This window comes from Aspergillus uvarum (genome assembly GCF_003184745.1).
Source record: "Aspergillus uvarum CBS 121591 unplaced genomic scaffold BO82scaffold_4, whole genome shotgun sequence".
Taxonomy (NCBI): domain Eukaryota; kingdom Fungi; phylum Ascomycota; class Eurotiomycetes; order Eurotiales; family Aspergillaceae; genus Aspergillus; species Aspergillus uvarum.
This window is the reverse complement of record NW_020291301.1, coordinates 287,717-307,701: the sequence shown is the minus strand read 5'-3', so window position 1 is coordinate 307,701 and position 19,985 is coordinate 287,717. Positions and strand designations below refer to the sequence as shown.

At 52.9% G+C, this 19,985-nt stretch overlaps 3 protein-coding genes across 3 annotated transcripts; 2 read left to right on the top strand and 1 right to left on the bottom strand.

The window, feature by feature from the left end:
* Positions 1-343: 343 nt before the first annotated feature.
* On the top strand, positions 344-1,139 carry BO82DRAFT_350442 (isochorismatase family hydrolase). Its single transcript, XM_025634153.1, has one exon. It carries the CDS (start codon positions 359-361, stop codon positions 1,064-1,066), a length of 708 nt encoding a protein of 235 aa, XP_025496348.1. The 5' UTR covers positions 344-358; the 3' UTR covers positions 1,067-1,139.
* Positions 1,140-2,268: 1,129 nt separating this feature from the next.
* On the bottom strand, positions 2,269-3,695 carry BO82DRAFT_418447 (heme-dependent oxidative N-demethylase family protein; the record flags this gene model as incomplete). Its single annotated transcript, XM_025640066.1, has 4 exons — positions 2,269-2,610; positions 2,699-3,219; positions 3,293-3,443; positions 3,531-3,695. The coding sequence occupies 4 exons, from the start codon at positions 3,693-3,695 to the stop codon at positions 2,269-2,271; spliced, it is 1,179 nt and encodes a 392-aa protein (XP_025496347.1).
* A 1,008-nt stretch (positions 3,696-4,703) lies between these two features.
* On the top strand, positions 4,704-19,971 carry BO82DRAFT_397891 (acetyl-CoA synthetase-like protein; the record flags this gene model as incomplete). The annotated part of the gene is made up of 4 exons (XM_025638985.1): positions 4,704-8,318; positions 8,991-9,176; positions 9,259-10,786; positions 10,835-19,971. 4 exons carry the CDS (start codon positions 4,704-4,706, stop codon positions 19,969-19,971), a joined length of 14,466 nt encoding a protein of 4,821 aa, XP_025496346.1.
* Between the last annotated feature and the right edge of the window lie 14 nt (positions 19,972-19,985).

Sequence of the window (19,985 nt, the reverse complement as noted above, 5' to 3'; positions counted from 1 at the left end):
GAGGTGATTGATGCTTTCCACCCACTCAGCCGCAGAAAGTCCCGCCAACATCTGCATCTGGCTATGCATGAGGCCACCAATGCAGTAAAATCAGGCGTGGATCTGCGTTTCACATCTCACCGGACGGAAATAACTCGACATTCCAGAGGGCTGCCACGGCGGCTTCCCGTTGGACTCCGCTGCACGAAGCATGAGAGATGCATTCAAGGACTCCAAAGAGTCGCGGTCACTCGGACATGACCGACACATAATCTGTGGGGTGGCGATTATTGCAGGAGGTATTTGAGCTCAGCTAGTTGGAGTCGAGACCTGAATCTGGCTCATCCTTCTTTGCGCCTTTCACCTTCGCCCGATCAACATGGCTTCCCCAACCCGCACTGCGTTGTTGCTCATCGACATCCAGCAGGGCTTCTCGCATCCCACCCATTGGGGCACGCAGCGCTCAACGCCGCAGTTTGAACAGAATGTTACTGCTCTCCTGGCCGCCTTCCGCACTACGCCTGGCGCTCATGTTCTTCACGTCTGTCACCATTCCACCTTCCTTGGGTCGCCTCTGCACCCGTCGAAGCCAGGTGCGGACTTCATGCCATACGCACGACCGATCAAGGGCGAGCCCGTCTTTTCCAAGACCACCAACTCTCCTTTCATTGAGACGGGTCTCGCCGATGTCTTGCGCCAGTTGAACTTGCAGCGGCTGGTAATTATCGGACTGATGACGGCTCACTGTGTCAGCACAACCCTCCGCGCCGCATCCAATCTACGAGTGGTCAACCATGGCTACGGCTGCGTTGTCAAGGATGGAAGCGAGCCCCAGGCGGAGATCATCCTTGTGCAGGATGCCACGGCCACCTTCAACGTTCAATTCGACGGGCGTGAGTACGACGCTGAGGCAGTCCATGCCATCCACCTCGCCACCATGAAGGACGAATTCTGTGATGTCACCACCACCGCCGATGTTCTCGGCCGGATGCAGGCCTCCGGAACGCAGAGTCGGGGCGAACGTACTTTGATCGATGCAGACAGTAAGCCGCAGGGATGGCAAGCGAGGATATCTAGTCGTCTCTAAGCGTCGGCTGCCTGGGTCAGACGGCGATGACCGAGTGGGCCTACCTTCGTTAGTGTTTGATGTTTCATCCAGGCCATGCAAATTCTACTTCTCCGAAATTGGTATGATTTGACCTGTGGGCCGTAAGCGCTAAACTGGGATGTAATGATTAGTCTGCGTGTGGGAAATAGGATACTCCTGCCTTGATGTTCTTTCGACATCAAATGCTTACTGTATGTATGTATGTATGTATGAATGTATCCATCGGTCTAAATATGCTTAACGTTACTTGAGTTACGCATACGCAGGGAAATTGCTGCAGTCGCTGCAGGAATGACCGACGGATTCCGGCTCCTTCAAGTGCCGATTAGGGCTAGAGGATGAGCTGTCACTGCAGACTCCGCCCCCTTGGCATCAGGCGTCCACAAAGCTTAGCAGGTACTGAAGCTGTATCTATCTCTACTTATCATGCCGGACGATGTAATTAGTCTTTCATCGCTTTTATCATGGACCTACCCCTCCATGCAACTACCCCTCCATACATCTACCCCGCTATGCTTCTGCCCATGTCGCCATTTCAACTACCCCTCCCGTAAGATGATGTGGGGCGAATCCAGCGGCTTGGGATCCATCGCGCAACTGACATGCCGAGGCTGGACTCAGTGGCAATCGACAGATAAGGGCGGGCGGGCAATGTTAGGCAAAACGACGAATGGGACGATTGGAAGCACACTAGACAGACAGATCGTGTCAAACAACAGGTCATACATGCACCTGTCTTGCAAAATATTTCGCCTGACATGCCACGGTATTGGTATTACATTTCACCATGAGTCTCATACTCTGTATTGTACTGTACTGTACTGTATCATACTGTGCTTCGCGATCCAGTCTGTACAGTAGCATACATATATCTGCGCAACCAATACAGTAAAGTATGCTTACATGTATCAAGAGGATCTCCAACCATGAAGATTGAATCCCTGATCAGACCATTGATGCCTCGCGGTGAGCCCTTGGAAAGAAAAATATTGTTGCAATTGGCCTTTGTAACATGATCTAAAATCGCTAGGGAGGACTAGGCAGAATATGTTTCTTGCAAGCAGAGTTGTCCTGAACCCCTCATACCCTATACAAACATGATGATATACCGCCCCCCCACCCCCCACCCCCTCCCCCCCGCCCCCACTTCCTCGCTCCTTTTTCCCGTGCAGAAAAAATGCTTAGAGGCTCTGCTGCTGACGGAGATAAGGATAGATGGCTTCACTCCAAAGCGGCCGCATCTTGTACACACCCAGTCTCTCCGGCATGCTCTCGATGGCATCGGCGAGCGCGGGGCCATTGCCCTCGGCTCGCACATCCTGCAGCGAGGTCATGTATGAGCGGACACAGAAGATGACGGCGCGCGACCTCGCCAGCCGGGTCAAAGTCTGATGCTCCACCCGGAGATAACAGTCGCCTAGGTTGACAGCACGCGATTTGAGGGGTAGTTGATTATCCTTCTCAGGATAGAAGTTATTGCCATCCATGCGGAAGAGATCCCGGCCATCAGTCTGGAGACTCCACTGTGTGCCACGTCAGTCAACACGGTTTTTCCAAGGTTGGAAGCACAAGAGGATCCCGTGTAGGTGCTTCCAGATGGTTAGCTCTTACATTCATCCTTCCCACGAAGACTCCTGGCTCAAGGCGGACAAGAAATCGGTCTGCACCTTTGCCAATACGAGCTTCAAATCCAGGTACGGGCTGGTGAATCTCGCGCATTGACATGCCTACTCGCGAAGGGCTCAGGAATCCCCCCGGGAAGCAGGCAATGTAACCCTGCAGTCTCAACTCATTTTCCGCATCGGGACACATAATATAGAAGTCTTCTTCGACGTTCTCACCCAGGTTGCGCAGCATGGTCAGCGGAGTCAGTCCCGCGAGATCGACAGAATAGGACTGGTTGGTGACCTTGTTGTGGAGAGTCTTGCCGCGCAGATCAAAAATTGTAGGATAGCGTCGGGGTAGGAGGTCCATGATTTCCTCGTAAAGCTCTGCAATGGCCGGGTCGACGATGGGGTTGCTCCCAAAGACCTCCTTGGGATTGGTCTGCATGACTCGCTTACGTTCTTCAATGCGGTCGAGGTACCCTCGGTCAATGCGGATCCACTCCTCCTTGGGCATTTTCTTGATCCCTGTCTCAGGTCGAGTTTGTTGAGGTCAGATTTTGAGCACCATGGCGCATGAAGAACAAGGAATGGGGCTCACCCATTGAAACGTGCTGCATGGTCTTGAAAGGTCGGTAGTCGATTGGATTGATCGTGCGATAGTCAAAGTCTGTCAGTGGTGTGATAGTAGTAGTAGTAGTAGTAGTAGTTTCGCCGGATGGGTAATTGTGGCCCGGCTGCTTTTTCTTCTTCTGAAAGTCCATGCATTAGCATTCTGTCCCGACAAGATATCGCCAATCGGAAAGTCCATGGCATGACAGATTGCTACGAGGTCCTACCAGTTCCTTGCGGTTGTTCTTCTCCGCCAAGCTCGGAGATACCATCATCCAAAAGGTCAGATAAGCTAGTACTCCAGTGGTGGCAAGCAGCCATGCGGCGGTAATGGAATTGACCCCCTTGGGGATCATCTCCATAAGGGCCTTGCCATAGTGATACTCGACCATTGCGGGCTCACAGTGAGATCCTAGAAAACAATTTGGAGTGCAGAAAGGAGGATGAAAGAGGGATATGCCCGTGTGTCTCGTTCTCAAAGCTGGCTCTATAGTCTGGTAGCCTTGCGAACTAGTGGTTTATATATTTCTTCGGATACCACTCTTCTCTGCCTCGCCATGAATCCGGATCAGACAACCCTCTGAGAGCACGGCATTCTGATGTATTAAAATGACCTTGAATCACGACGGCAAATCCATACAAGGGTTGAGTATTTATCGTACGTCATGTTTTGATTCTCTTTCCTCCTCCTTTTGTCTTCTTTCTTGTTCGCTCAAGTTTCGGGTGTATTTGCAATATTTTGGCTGGTTATCTTACTATACAGTAATAAAAACGCGATAAAAGTGAGACATGCAGCGCTCAAATTGTAATATAACTATATGCAGCTAGGGATCATTCAGTATGGGGTCCTCTTCATGGCCTGTACTAATTCAAAGTCGGAAGGTGGGGGAGACAATGTAACACTTGGGAGAGATGCTTGATAGAAAGCAGCCGTTACTTCGGCGCCTGACCGAATGAAGCTGTACGATTGGTAGAAAATGCAATATCAGATAACAATTTTTCTGAAAGGATGTCAGTACTTCCTTCACTATCCAGGTGATTTGGAGACGTGATGCCGTGCCAACCGAGAGGGCCATCAATACATGATGGGCTTTGTATCAGTCGAATGGTCGCGTATAGTCTGTCAACGAGTCGAGAGTGCGGTACGCCGCGTAAAAAATACCTTATACCCGGATCATAATGGTTAGTCAATCAGACCACGTTGAACAGCGGAGTTCTATCAAGGTAGGCCGACGAGGCTGGGTTGGATCCGACTAAGGGGGGAGCCATCCTGGACCCTCCCATCCAGTCACTTAGTTAAGAGACCTAGGGTCTCTATAAAGTGGAGCGTTTGAGCCGTTATAGTCCGTAGGGTCATTCATTTGGACAATTTCGACACATTGTACACGTTCAAGGACAGGATGCGCTCCGAACATACACACCACGCTGCTGCTTCTGCTCTGGCAGCAGCAATGATCGCCGAGCTGAGAACAGATGAAACATTCCTATCCCTACGCGTGCAGAAGGAATCTCTCTGCAATGCGTTACAAAGCCTGTTAATGGAGTACTCGGTCAGCCGTTCTCCGTGTATATTGCAATATGTGCTGGACATTCCCCCCGGACTCGACCTCATTCGATTAAAGGCCGCCTGGAATTGCGTGGTTGCATCTTGTGAGATCCTACGTACCAGAATATTCAGTACCGTTAAAGGCGCCATCCAGACTGTTGTGGAAGAAAGTTCGTCTTGGGATTATGACAACTCTCTGCCAGCATATCTGAGCAGGGACCTCAAATTACCCATGGGCTACGGTTCGCCCCTCTCGCGCTGGGGCATCATTGGAGAGCAGAAGGAAGCCACCGAGCGGTTTATGGTTCTGAGTCTTCATCAGTCTATCCATGACGACCGAACTGTGACTGTGCTCCTTGAACGACTATGTCGGGAATACGAGGCCTTAGGTGAGGGTGGAAGGGGTTTAAGGCGTCACGTTCCACAAATCTCTCTCGACGGCTCTGTTCAGCCATCGACGACAGATCAGGATGCGAAAAACGAATTGATCCCTGCCTGGTGGAAGGCAGAAGCAGTGCGTGACTCTCTCACTGGAGGTGTGGACTGGGTTTCACAGCAAGTTTGCGCATCTTCTGTAGTCGAGCACGAAGCGATGATCCCGGGGCTGAACATGTCAACTCCCCACTTTTCACAAGCGCTATATTCAGCATGGGCTATCGTTATCAGCACATATGCTCAAGCTTCGGATGTGACATTTGGAACTGTTGTCTCTCACCGTGATCAAAGCACCTATGATGGCGTGAGCGCTGAATCCACATCCCCAGAGATTGCCTTGCTGCCAGTACGGATTTCAGTTGAGCAAGCAGACACGACAATGCAACTCCTAGATCAAGTTAGCAAGATTGACTATAGTCACAAAAATGCCGAAATGCCCTGGACAGAGTCACTTGCTAGCCTAATCTGTATTCGAGACCCAGTTCCGAAGGCCTTTCGGTGTGGTGACCAAACCCTTAGTCTATTTCGCCCGACGACGCGCAAGTACCCATGTCCGCTGGTCCTGGAATGTCACGGAGGACAATACCTACGAGTTGTGGGACATTTTGATGAGTCCATCTTCACCACTCAGCGTGTGCGATGTCTACTGCAACAGTTTGTCCATGTTGTACGGCAACTGTCAATTTCCTCCCACTCGCCGAGGGTCCAGGACGTAGAAGTCCTGAGTCCCGAGGATAAGCAGCAGATTTGGGAATGGAATGGTCGGTCTATTCCATCCGTCAACCGCTGTCTTCACCATATCTTCGAGGAGGTTGCAGCGAGGCATCCCAATCGCATAGCAGTCAATGCATGGGATGGTGTACTCACCTACCAGCAGCTCAATGAGCAGTCAACTCGTCTCGCCCATCAATTGCAGAAAATCGGCGTCGGGCCTGAGATTATAGTTGCTTTATATCTTGATAAGTCCAAGCAGGTTCCAGTCTCCATCCTCGGGGTTCAAAAGGCCGGCGGCGCCTGCCTCACCTTCGACACTCAACAGCCTGTGAGCAGGTTAAGGTCGATTCTCAGCGATGGTGGAATTGGCATTATGCTTGCCGATAGGTCACATGTGTCACTGTGTGAAAGTTTGGTCCCCCGTGTTATATGCGTGGATGAAGAGGCGCTGAAATCTCTTCCACAATCTCTCACCCTAGGCGAGGGTGCACTGAGAACTGGGAGTGTTCAGCCCTTCAACAGGGCTTTTGTTTTGTATACGTCTGGGAGCACAGGGACTCCCAAGGGGATTGACGTGCCCCACTCGGCAATGTGCACTTCAACCTTAGCCTTCGCAAAAGCCTTCAATGTATCATCAGACTCGCGGATATTCCAGTATTCCAGCTATGGTTTCGATGTCAGTGCTGGGGATATGTTCCTGGCCGTGCTTCAGGGCGCGTGCCTCTGTATACCCTCGGAATATGACCGAGTGAACCAGCTAGAGCACTCCATTTGCCACTTGAAGGCTAACTGGTTATGCACAACACCTTCTGTCTTGGGGCTTCTAGACCCTGACAGTGTCCCTTGCCTGGAGACGCTGGCCATTGGGGGTGAAGCTCTGCCGAAGAACATCACTCTTCAATGGGCACCACGACTTCGATTTCACACCGGTTATGGGCCAAGCGAAACAGGGGTCATGACATCGGTCCTCGAAGTTAAGAATAACCAGCATCCATACTCCAATGTCGGACGTGCCATGGCTTGTCATCATTGGATTGTCTCCTCGGATGACTGCAATCGTTTGGCACCACTGGGGTGTCCCGGGGAGTTGGTCATTGAAGGCCCCACGGTTTCTCGGGGGTACCTAAATCGCCCCGAGCTAACAGCACGCGTCTTCCCCCGCCAGCCAGCTTGGTTTGATCGTCAGGTAGGCCCACTGCCATCTCGCTTTTACCGGACGGGTGACATTGCCAGGCACAATGACGATGGGACGCTCATCTTTCTAGGTCGTCGGGATTCTCAGATCAAATATCATGGTCAGAGAATTGAGCTCGGCGATATCGAGTTCAGCATCAACCAACATGAGCTGGTCAGGGAAGCGGTGGTGCTGTACCCATCAGATGGCCCATATGCTGGCAGACTAACGGCGGTTGTCGCACTGGATAAGGACCTCTTGTCGTCTCCTTCGTCTGATGAGGCTCCGCTTCTCATCGATCCAGGGATGCTACAGCGTCAACTTGAAGATGTTCGGACATCCACGCAAACGGAGCTGCCTCCCTACATGTGGCCAACTGAGTGGCTTCTCATGTCAAGGCCATTTTTGAACATGAATGGTAAACTGAATAGGAAGGAGATCTTGAACAGCGTGAAGAAGATGGCGCAGGAGGTCTCTCAGACCAAGCAGCAGCCTGCAGACGCTTCACACCCGTTGGCTCTTTCCCAGAGCCCCTTTATTGACGAGTCCGAGCATTTGAGCCAGGGTCAACAGGTGCTCCAGATGCAATGTAGTGCTATCTTGCAACTTCACCGTTCCAAGGTCCCAATGGAATCCACATTTGTTAGTCTTGGGGGCGACTCGCTCATGGCAATCCAACTAGTCACAGCCTGTCGGAAGAAGGGTGTCGAAATCGATGTCCGAGATATTCTCAGGGGTGTTAGGCTGAGGGACGTTCCCTGTAGCGCACCTGAGCTTTCAAGGGCGGTTTCACTCGCACCGCAGCAGCCTGGGGCCCACGCAGAAAGCTGCGCACAAGGAATTGACATGTTCGATGCGTTCGGTCTTAGCCCCCAGAGTGTCTCCAGAATCAGTGGCATTCCAAGTCATGATATACAGGCCATCTACCCTTGCCTGTCCATGCAACGGGGCATTCTCACGAGTCAGTCTCGCGACCAGACTTTATATCAGACAGCACACGTATTTGAGATTACGGGTTGTGCAAATCAGGGAACTATGTGGGATATGCAGAAGATCATCTCCGCCTGGCGCGTGGTTATCGAGAGGCATGATGCGCTCAGGGCTGTCTTCTTGGAATTGCCAACTCACACAGAGCCTTTTGCTCAGGTCATCCTACGTCATCCAGTGGTCCAAGTTACACAGCATTCCAGTAAACACGAGATACTAAGCTTGCCAGGGGAACCATTTTCTGACTTCGAACCGCCGCATAGGCTTCGCTTAGCACCCGCTGGAAAAGACGCCTTTGTCTGTAAATTGGAAATGAGCCATGCAATAACGGATGGCAGTTCGATGGATCTGATATTCCGGGATCTTGTCCGGGTCTGTGCTGCGTCAAATCCTCTTCCAGAATCCATCTCCAAGACAAGCTATGGCGACTATATCCGCTATCTTCGCAACCAGGATAGGGATGCTGGCTTGGAATACTGGATGAAGTATCTTGAGGGAACAGACACTTGCCACCTTAAATTGCCGACCTTGAACCACTCCTCTGCACCCCCGAGACTGCAATCGTACAGCATTGATATTCCAATTGAGCAGTCAACCCTGGTCGAGTTGAGGCGGCGGAGCCTGACTATTGCAGATCTTCTCCAGCTGACTTGGGCAATTGTCCTGAGATTATATACCGACCAACGCGAAGCATGCTTTGGATATATATCCTCGGGCAGAGCAGTGCCAGTGGATGACATTCGTGACGCTGTGGGGCCATTCATTAACCTGATAACTTGTCGACTGGCTGTTGATTATGAGCAAACCCCTGCTCAGCTAATTTTAACACAGAAAGATGGCTTTATCTCAAGTATCCCCCATCAGCACGTCTCCTTGGGAGATATTTGGCATGCCGTCGGCAAATCTGGAGTGGGCCCCTTCAACACCCTGATATCCATCCTCAATGCAACAGGCCCAGAACTCGGCATTGAGACGAAGATGACTTTTAAGAGCTTGGAGGTCTACGACCCAACTGAGGTTAGTCACCCGTTGCCTTGATCCTGTCTTGCGCGCAAGATCAGTACGCCAATAAGGAAGACGCTCACGTATCTGAATGCAGTACGACTTGACGGTGACATCGTATCTTTCTCCGGGGCTTGCAACAGTGCGCTTCGACTACTGGAATGACAAGGCCTCCAGTGATTCAATAACTAGACTCGCGCACACATTTCGCCACGTCTTTCAGACGGCCGGCTCGACGCTCGATTCACCACTCAAGTCATTGAGCTTGATTAGCGACATGGATTTTCGACAGATCAATGACTGGAACAGCAACACTCCCCTGGCCGTGGAGAAATGTATTCACGAGGTCATATCTTCACGTTCTTCAACAGCGCCGCAAAGTCCAGCCGTGTGTTCCTGGGATGGGGAGCTAACCTATAGGGAAATGGACGCCATTTCGGACACGTTTGCCCACTCTTTAAGAAGTATGGGTGTGCGAGAAGAGGTTGCAATTCCTCTATGCTTCCCCAAGTCTTTCTGGGCCGTTGTGGCAATGATCGCCATTCTCAAAGCAGGGGGTGCAATTGTTCCCCTTGATCCGTCCCATCCCATCTCGCGACGGTTGGAAATATGTCGTCAGGTCAAGGCGCAAATAATTCTGGTTCCGAGTGATCACAGTATACAAGAAGAGTGGTCTGAGTCACAGCTACGCATGGTGGAGATCTCACATCTCCGATACCAACAACTACTGACAGAGAAGCCCACTAGGGCAGGTAGTCTTCAAATTGAAGATATTCCCCGAAGTTCGCCAGCCCACAGCGCATATATTGTCTTCACCTCGGGTACTACAGGAATCCCCAAGGGCATCGTCACGGAGCATGGGGCATTCTGCTCCGGGGTGGCAGCTCGAGCGCAGGCGATCATGCGGTCCTCCAAGACTCGAATTCTCCAATTCGCCTCTTTTGCCTTTGACACCTGTTTAGAAGATATCTTGACCACACTAATGCAAGGCGGATGCGTCTGTGTCCCTTCGGAGCAAGAGCGTTTGAGTGACCTTCCAGGAGCAATACGACGGATGAATGTGAATACGGCGGAACTGACTCCCTCAGTAGCCAGGCTGCTCCAACCCAAGGATGTTCCGTCGTTAAAGACAATGATCTTGGGCGGAGAACAGGTGACTGCAGACCTCATCATGCAATGGTCTGAGGCTGTCACCTTGATCAATTCTTATGGACCGGCGGAGTGCTCCGTGACCAGTGTGGTCTCTCCTCCAGCGCTGGAGGCAAAAGATCACCATGCGAGCAACATTGGACTCGGGGTTGGAGCATTGACATGGGTTGTGGACAGCCAAAATCCCAACCAGCTAGTCCCGATAGGTGCTGTGGGCGAGCTGCTGCTTGAAGGACCAGTTCTGGCCAGGGGCTATCACGATAGGCAGGATCTGACCGAGGCCAATTTCATCACCGATCCTGCATGGTCAAGGCAGTCGCAGCCGCGTTCTCCCCGACGATTCTATAGAACGGGGGACCTGGTGCAGTATGCTCCTGACGGAACCCTGGTTTGCCTTGGGCGCCGAGACGATCAGATCAAACTTCACGGTCAGCGCATCGAACTGGATGAGATCGATTCTTGCCTCCAGTTGCATTGTCCGTGGAAAGGAAGTGTTGCCTCTTGTTTGGCATTGAGTCCAGCAGACCCTGAGAGACGACTTATTGTTGCCTTCTTCTCAATGTCCCAGCAACCATGGCAGACCGAGACGGACTTTAAAGTACTGCCGCTCTCTGGCAGTATACGCGAGGAAATCATCAACCTGCAGATGCAGGTCGCATCCTCTCTCCCGATATACATGCGACCAAGCCTTTATATCCCTGCAAGCAGGATTCCCACCAGCACCGCTGGCAAAAAAGACCGCGCCACTTTGGCCAAGGCAGTACAGACGCTGTCAGAGTCGCAATACCTGGACTACTCGCTCACCTCTGCATCAGGTCACCATCAGTCTGAGACGCCTGAGCAGCGCATGCTTCAATCGCTATGGTCTCAGTTGCTCAAACTCCCACCCCAGCGAATTGGGATACATGATGACTTTTTTCAGATTGGGGGCGATTCTATCCTGGCGATGAAGCTGTCCTCTCTGGTTGGAAAGCGTGAAACTGTGCTCAGTGTTGCGGATGTCTTCCGTTATCCCATACTACGCGAGATGGCAGTCAGACTCACCGAGATATCACACTCTCATCCGCCGCCTACTTCATCAGAAGTAGTAGAGCCTTTCTCGCTGCTGCCATGTAGTTGGCCTGACGAGGTTCTGGAGAAGGAAATCGTCACCGCCTGCCAGGTTCCTAGAGACAATATCGAAGATGTTTATCCTTGCTCAGCAGTCCAGGAGGGCCTGATGGCATTGTCAATGCGGCAGGAAAATGCTTATATTGCTCGTCTGGTTTATAGCATCCCACCCGGCACATCTCTGGCGCGTCTGCAGTGCGCATGGCAGCTGGTGGCCTCGCAGCACTCACTACTAAGGACACGAATCATGCTTTCTCGCCGATTAGGGACACTTCAAGTTGTTCTGAGAGCAGACGACGCTGACAAAGACACGGTTTCATGGAAGGATACATATTATAGTGACTTGCAGTCGTTCCTCGAGGAGGACAAAGGAGTTCCTATGACATATGGCTCAGCCCTGTCGCGATGTGCCATCGTGACCACACCAGACCAAGCCAATTTCTTTGTTTGGACGGTGCATCACGCCCTGTACGATGGCTGGCTGCTTCCTACCATAATGCAAAGAGCAGCAGAAGCGTACCGTGCCCCAGAAAGTGCAGCTGCATGGTCCATCGTCCCCTTCCGTTGCTTTATTGCATATCTCGAGACCAGAGACCGGTCCGCCTCGGACGGCTACTGGACTAATCAGTTAAAAGGGTTCAGGCAGGTTGAATTCCCAGCAGGGAATATGGGATCAAAGAAGGAACGCCGTGATATGTCAAAGGTATACCACCGCGTACGTCTCGGGAGACGCCCGAGTCGCCAATTTACTACTGCAGTCATCCTTCGCGCCGCCTGGGCCTTTTTGATAAGCAAATACTCTGAGTCCGACGATATCAGCTTCGGAGTTACCTTAAGCGGACGAACAGCGCCAGTGGAAGGAATTGCCAGCATAGCGGGGCCTACATTGACGACGGTTCCAGTCCGTGTTCGGATCGACAGTGAGCAATCTGTGGTGGAATTCCTTCGGAATATGCAATCACAGGCCATGGAGATGATGCCACATGAGCATACTGGCCTTCAGAGGATTCGAAAGCTAAGCCAAGGCTGTCTGGAGGCATGCGACTTTCAGAACCTGCTCGTGATACAGCCAGCGGATGAGATGACCGAGTCGACCGCAGAACAAAGTGTTTTCGGGCAGCCGGTTGACGAGGCTGCCGCCAATTCCCATTTTCACACCTATCCCCTGGTGTTGTCATGCACATTTTCTGAACATGAGGTGGACCTTGAAGTCATCTTCGATCCGACAACCATCTCACCGGCGCAGGCCGAGCGCCTGGCGCTCCACTTCGATGCCATATTCCAGACCTTTTGGTTGTCCGACAAAGGCGTAACGGTCGGACAGGTAGAGATGATCACCAAGCAGGACCAAGAGCAAATTCAAACATGGAACAAGGAGCAGCCGCAACTCCAGCCTCGCCTGGTGCATGAGGTGATCGAAGAGCAGGTGCTTCTTCACCCAGATTCCGAAGCCGTGTATGCATGGGATGGCTCCCTCACATACCGTGATCTTCATCGATACTCCTACCAATTAGCACGGACGTTGCAAATGAAGTATCATGTTGGACCCGAGCGATTGGTACCAGTACTTTTCGAGAAATCGGTCTGGGCAGTAGTGGCCATGCTGGGAGTCATGATGGCCGGGGGTGGGTTTGTTCCTCTGGATGTCTCCCATCCGCTAGACCGAATGAACGACATTGTTGCGCAGTGCAACGCGGACTTGGCTTTAGTCTCGTCAGAAACCTCAGGGACCCCTCTGTGTACGGCTTCTAAACTGATAGTCTCAGAGAACATGTTCCGGGGCCTGGACGCTGGAGGACATGAGACTAACCAATATAGCACCAAAATCCCCGATGTCAGGCCGGCCCACTACTTTCCCGGCCTACAGCCACAATTCCTAGACACATCCAAGCAGGAGCCCGGAGACCAGACATCCGAACGTACAGGCTCACCTCGAGACTCATCGCCGCGCACACCGGTCTCGTTCTCTTGGCACTCGGCAGGACCGGAGACGCCACTTGCCTTCGATATGTTGACTCCCGGAAGCAATATGTCGGGAAGGGCAGCTCAACCGGACGACAGCGATCTGACTGAAAGTAATCGTGTCCAGCCACAGAACGTCGTTTATGTCATCTTTACCTCCGGCAGTACTGGAAAACCAAAGGGTGTAGTCATCCAACACGATCAATTCTGCTCGGGCGTGTTGGGGCCCCGGCAAGAAGCCCTTCTCCGCTCGGAGCAGAGTCGGGTGCTTCAATTTGCGTCCTTCAGCTTTGATACCAGCTTGGAGGATATTATCACGACTCTGTTCTTTGGTGGATGCGTCTGCATTCCCTCGGAGAATGATCGCATGAATGATATTGCTGGGTTCATCAACAAATCCAGGGTCAACACCGCCCACATCACGCCATCTTTCGCGAATACCCTTTCACCCCAGTTGGTCCCAGGCCTGAAGTACCTGCGTCTCGGTGGAGAAAGGATGACGCCGACTCTTGTGGATAAATGGGCGCCGGCTCTCGAGCTGAGGAATGTCTACGGTCCCACCGAGACCTGCATCACGGCCACATGTAGTGGAACGGTTACCACGGCTTCAGACCCCATTGATATCGGTCGTGGGGTCGCGGCTCTCACTTGGATTGTGAACCCGGATAACCATCATCAACTCACCCCCGTCGGCCTAGTGGGAGAACTACTCGTGGAGGGCCCTCTGTTGGCCCGGGGCTACCTCGGAGATATCAACAAAACAAACGCATCCTTCATCACTGATCCGACTTGGGCACGTACCCCAGAGAGTCCAAAGAGCCCTCGCCGATTCTACAAGACGGGCGATCTTGTGCGGTACAGCGAGGTAGGAACCCTTCTCTACATTGGCCGCAAAGACACACAGGTCAAGATCTATGGGCAACGGATCGAAATCGGCGAGATTGAGGATCACCTGAAAAAGGCCCTTCTACCCCAGACGATTGAGATGGCCGTCGAGGTGACCAGCCTACAGGCTGATGCTCTCCAGCGCAAAGTGCTCGTTGCGTTCCTCTGTCTAGACGATTCATTTAACAAGGATGGCGCTGTTCTGATGTCCTTGACGCCGGCCGTGAAGAAACGAGTCCAGGAGCTTACCTCTAAACTCGTTCTTGGCCTGTCTAAGACGCTCCCAGCCTATATGATTCCTTCACGCTATGTGCCTCTCCGCTCCATGCCACGAACACTGGCTGGCAAGGCAGACCGGCGTAAGCTGCAGCACCTTCTCAACTCGATGAGCACCGAAGACCTCTTAGCGTACTCGCTCGAGGGTGGGGAGAAGCAGCCGGTAGAATCCGAAACCGAGTTCCAGCTCCAGAAACTCTGGGCCGAAGTTCTGAGCGTTGATACGATGATGATCGGGAGCCACGACAACTTTTTCCGTCTTGGGGGAGACTCAATCACGGCCATAAGGCTTGCGGCCGCGCTCCGTGATGAAGGTATGTTTCTGACTGTTGGAGACATTTTCAATCACCCTGAATTACGCCACATGGCCGCCCAGATTGATGCTCAGGGCCAGGGCACAAAGCAGGTGCCAGGAGCAACGCCAGGGGCTCACGAGGATCTGCACCCATTTGGACTTTTGGCCCCCTCGCCGGCTTTGCTCTTCGATCTGTCAAAAGTCTGGGATATTCCAGAGGACACGGTTCAGGATGTCTACCCCTGCACGCCCCTCCAGATTGAAATGCTAGCTGCTGAGGGGCGCCACAGTCAATCAACTTACGGCTCACAGGCTGCCTATGACCTACCGCTAGGTATTGACCTGGATCGCTTCAAACACGCTGTCGAGACTGTATTTCGCCACAACGATATCCTGCGAACCCGAATTGTCTATCTCGAGCCTCATGGCACCGTGCAAGTGGTCACAGAAGACGGAGGACCACGATGGGAGTACGGAGATGACATTGACCAGCTTCTTACACAAGGGTATTCGTTTGGCCTGGGCACCTCTTTGGTTCGGGTCGCTCTGTGCCCGTATAGTCATGAATCCGCGGGATGGACCTTTTGCTTGACCATGCATCATTCGCTCTATGACGGTTGGAGTCTCTCTCTTATCCTTCAGCAAGTCAATGAGGTGTACCAATCTGGCTCCCTGTCATTTCAACGCCCCAAGCCTCGCTTCAGAGACTTTATCGGTCATCTGGGAAGCTTGGATCCAGACCTCAGCAGCCAATATTGGGCATCCATCTTGTCCCAATCTTCTGGCTCCTCTGACCTCCCATCGCAGAACGGTACCGTCGAGGAGCTAGATTCTGTAGAGGAATATCACTGCAACATGCCAGGTTTCGAGCAGGGGGGCTCGAGGCTTGAAGTGACGCCCGCCATAGTTCTCCGAGCCGCGTGGGCCCTGATCATCACAGCCTATACTGGGAACAGCGATGTTCGCTTCGGACTCTCTGTGGCGGGGCGAAATGTGCCTGTTAAAGACATTGACCAAATGGTGGGGCCAACCTTGGCCACAATTCCCTGCCGATTGCAAATCAATCAGGACTGGACTGTTGAACACTTCCTCAACCATGTTAATCAAACCATGATTGCTGCCATTCCCCACGAGCACTTTGGGCTCCAGCGAATCGCGAAGTTGGGACCCGATTGCTCTCGCTGCTGCGATTTCAACAGTCTCCTGGTTGTTCAGCCGCAGATACCGGCGAAGACGCTGGGAATCTTCGCCTCTTCCCAGAGCCCGAACTCCATATCTCGAGGCAACGACCAGCCATATCCCGTGGTGGTGGAGTGCGACATGCAGGAGTCAGGAGGATGGAAGGTGCACGTATTCTACCGGAAAGCATTCATCTCTGTCTCATCGCTGCAGCGCATCGTCTACCTTATGCAGCACTTGGTGGAGCAACTCTACCTATCCCCTAATATGCGTCTTGCCGACCTGTCTCTGGTCAGCTCTACGGACTTGGGCCTCGTTGCCAGCTGGAATTGCTCTGTTCCTGCGCCTGTCGACACCACTATGATTGAGATGCTTTATAACTCCACGAAGCAGCACGCTGATCTTCCTGCCATACATGCGTGGGATGACGCTCTCACATACAGTCAGCTTTTGGAGCAATTTCAACGGCTCAGTCACTATTTGCGACTGTGTGGGGTCCAGCGCGGCTCCTTCGTCCCCGTCGTGATGCCGAAGTCGGCGCTCTATATCATCAGCGTGCTGGCGGTGATCTCCGAAGGCGCGGCTTTTGTCCCAATCGACGCGACGAGCACTCCCCGAGATAGGATGATGAAGATACTCGAGCAGTGTAATGCGACTGTGGTGATAGCATCCACCGCGAGTGCGAATGATATTCTCGAATCAGGACGACTTCGGGTGTTACGCATTTCCCATCAACTTCTGCGTCGCCTGCTAGATGGACCACCTGCAGGGCTGAGCAGAGCCGGAGCCGATGATCCTCTCTATTGCATTTTCACATCAGGGACGACTGGCTCACCAAAAGGAGTGGTCGTAACTCATGGGGCGTATGCCTCTTCGACCGCAGCCAAGCAGGAGGCCTATGAGCTGGATGAGACCACCCGTGTCCTGCAATTTTCGTCCAATGCGTTCGATGCTAGCATTGACGATATTTTCATCTCCCTCCTAAGTGGCAGCTGTCTCTGCGTGCCGTCGGAAGCGGAGCGCCGTGACAACCTGTCGCAGTTCATTGTGGACACGCAGGTCAACTATGCCGCTATGACCCCTACGGTGGCCCGGACTCTGGATGTGCAGAAAGTCTCTCAATGCCTCACCAAACTTCGACTGGGAGGTGAGAAACTGACAAGTGCTGACCTTACGGACTGGGTACGTGTAGGGGTCAACCTGAAAAGTCTCTACGGACCGACCGAGTCCTGTGTCTGTTGCTCGGCCTCTCCCTCATTGCTGCCTGAAAAGACCCATCCAGCCAATATTGGACGGGGTCTGGCGTGTCGCACTTGGATCGTGGATGTACACAATCCCGACCGTCTGGCTCCCATCGGTGCCGTTGGCGAACTCGTCATCGAAGGACCAGCACTCGCGAAGCAATACTTGCATGACCTGGAGAGAACCTCACGGGCATTCATCAACCTGCCTCTCTGGCTGCCGAGCATAGGGGGCAGTTCACCATCCAAATCGAAGGGCTACAGGACCGGAGATATGGTCCGCTATAGTGAGGATGGAAGCTTGATCTACGTTGGGCGCAAAGATACTCAGGTCAAGCTGAGAGGGATGCGACTGGAGCTCGAGGAGGTGCAGCACGCGCTGAGAGACCTCAATCTGCCCGGTTTTCAAGACCTTGTGGTCGACGTTATTCCTCAATCCATAGCGCCTGACATTCTGGCGGCAGATATCCTGATGCTTGCCATATTTTCAAATCAACACCGCGGCGAAGAGCATCATCTTGATGCTATCCGGGCCAGTCTCACAAACCGGCTTCCTGACTACATGATTCCGACGCATCTCCTGCTTCTCGACAGTCTCCCAACATCTTCTTCAGGCAAGACAGACCGGCTGGAGGTGCGTCGTCTTGCCGTGGAGCAGCTCCGTCAACAGAAACAACAGCAGCAGCAATGCTCGAACCCTGATGACAGGGGGAAGATGGGTTCCCAAAGGGTGGAAGTACCAATGGATACTTTCCGTACGCTGCAATCCATATGGGCCGATATCCTGCAACATGATCTGTTGTCCATTGGACCAAATGCGAACTTCTTTCACCTGGGGGGTGATTCGATTCTAGTAATGCGCCTGGTTGCGAATGCCCGAGCCCATTCCATTGATATCAGTTCTGCAGACGTTCATAAACTCCAGACCTTGTCGGCCATTGTTGCAAAGGCCAGGTTACGAATTCTTCCTCCACATCAGTCCACCTCGCCAGCAGATGACATCGATGTTACTTCTAGTCAGGTTACGCCGGATCTCCGCCTTGTCTCGCTAGAACTGGGAATCCCCGAAGGAGACATTGAAAAGGTCCACAAGGCGACCGACTTCCAATCCTACTGTCTGGCACAGACTTTATCTCCATCCCGTGGCTGGCTGAACTTTTTCTCCTATGACCTCCACGGCAGCATCAATGTGAAGCAATTGGAATATGCCTGCCATGCCTTGGTGCAACGGCACGAAGTTCTGCGTGCTCGTTTCGTTGCCCTCCACGGTTCTGTCCAGCAAGTGATTCCCCGATATCGAGCAGAAGATGTCCACTTCCAGGTACATGAAGGGCTTAGTAAGATGCACAGTCTCGGTCTCTTGGCCAGTCTAGTTCACAATGATCCTGCTCCCTCCTTGAATGATGTTCTGGTCCGTTTCGTACTTCATATCATCCACCCAGGCCGCATTCGTCTCACGATGCGGATCTCTCATGCCCAATATGACGGGCTCAGCATGCCTATCATTCTCAAGGACCTGGACACATTATACAACGGGATTGCCTTGGCTCCTCCGGCCCGGTTCTCGGAGTACGTGGAGGAAAGTGAGCGACTGCTTTCCCAGAACGAGCACGCCCAGCAGTTCTGGTGTCAACTGCTGCAAGGATCACAAGTCACCCCCATCGTGGTACGCAGCAAGCTCTCCTTGCACTCGTTACAGAAAGACTATCCCCTGGATCAGACCACGATTCGGACTATTCGACTGTCACGATCAGCTTTCGGCGCCTCCATCACCCCAGCCACGATCATCAAGGCCGCCTGGGCACTCGTGCTCGGCCGTCTCTCGCAACATCAGGACGTGGTCTTCGGCCACTTGACCAGCACTCGGCCCAGCTTGGATCATCTGCCAGCTATTCATGAGGTCGTCGGTCCCTGTCTCAATGTGCTTCCTGTGCGTGTCCAGCTCCATCCCACTACCGAACGAAGGGAGCTGCTGGATGCGATTCAACAGCAATATATCGACGCCTTGCCCCATTCCATGTTGGGCTTCCGCAGGATCATCGATCACTGCACACAATGGCCGCCATCAACCCGATTGAGCTCTATCCTACAATACCAAAACCTGCACCAGGACCTGGACAGTGTTCTCCTTGGCGGGGCTACAGGGAGTCTTGAAGCTTATGTACCTGTCTCTGACGCCGCCGACCTATGGATGATGGTAACTCCAACGAACGATTGTGGTGCAGAGAGACTGCATGAGATCAAACTAAGCTACAGCGCCGCAACTATTCCCCCTTCCATTGCAGATCGCATTCTCGACGAATTTGACGATGCAATTTTGTTCCTCCAGACGCCTCACGCCTCCGATGACGGAATCCGATTACACACTTACTTCGACCAGACCGCGCCCGAGTTCCCACCCACCCTTCCGATTGACAGGCAACTCGCGGAAACCGACTTGCCGCCCCGCCCCGCGATCATCGCCGCAGTCAAAGCCATATGGGAGCAGGTGTTCGGCCCGCATGTCCATCGCGAGAAGACCAAGGCGCGCAAGGAGGAGTGCCGGGCGATGCTGCACACCCCCTTTGGGCCAGATCCAGTGAGCGCCGCGCAGCTGTCGCTGCTCTTCCAGCAGGCTGGGGTGGAAATCTCGCCGGCAGAGGCGGCTGAGTATCCGACCATCTTCCAGCAGAGCTTGCTTTGGGGCTACAAGATGCGAGAGGGGAGTCGCTGATTTAACTTTAGGGT

Excerpts from the sequence above, each read along its gene's own strand:
- BO82DRAFT_350442 (XM_025634153.1), top strand. The coding sequence starts at position 359 with ATGGCTTCCCCAACCCGCACTGCGTTGTTGCTCATCGACATCCAGCAG.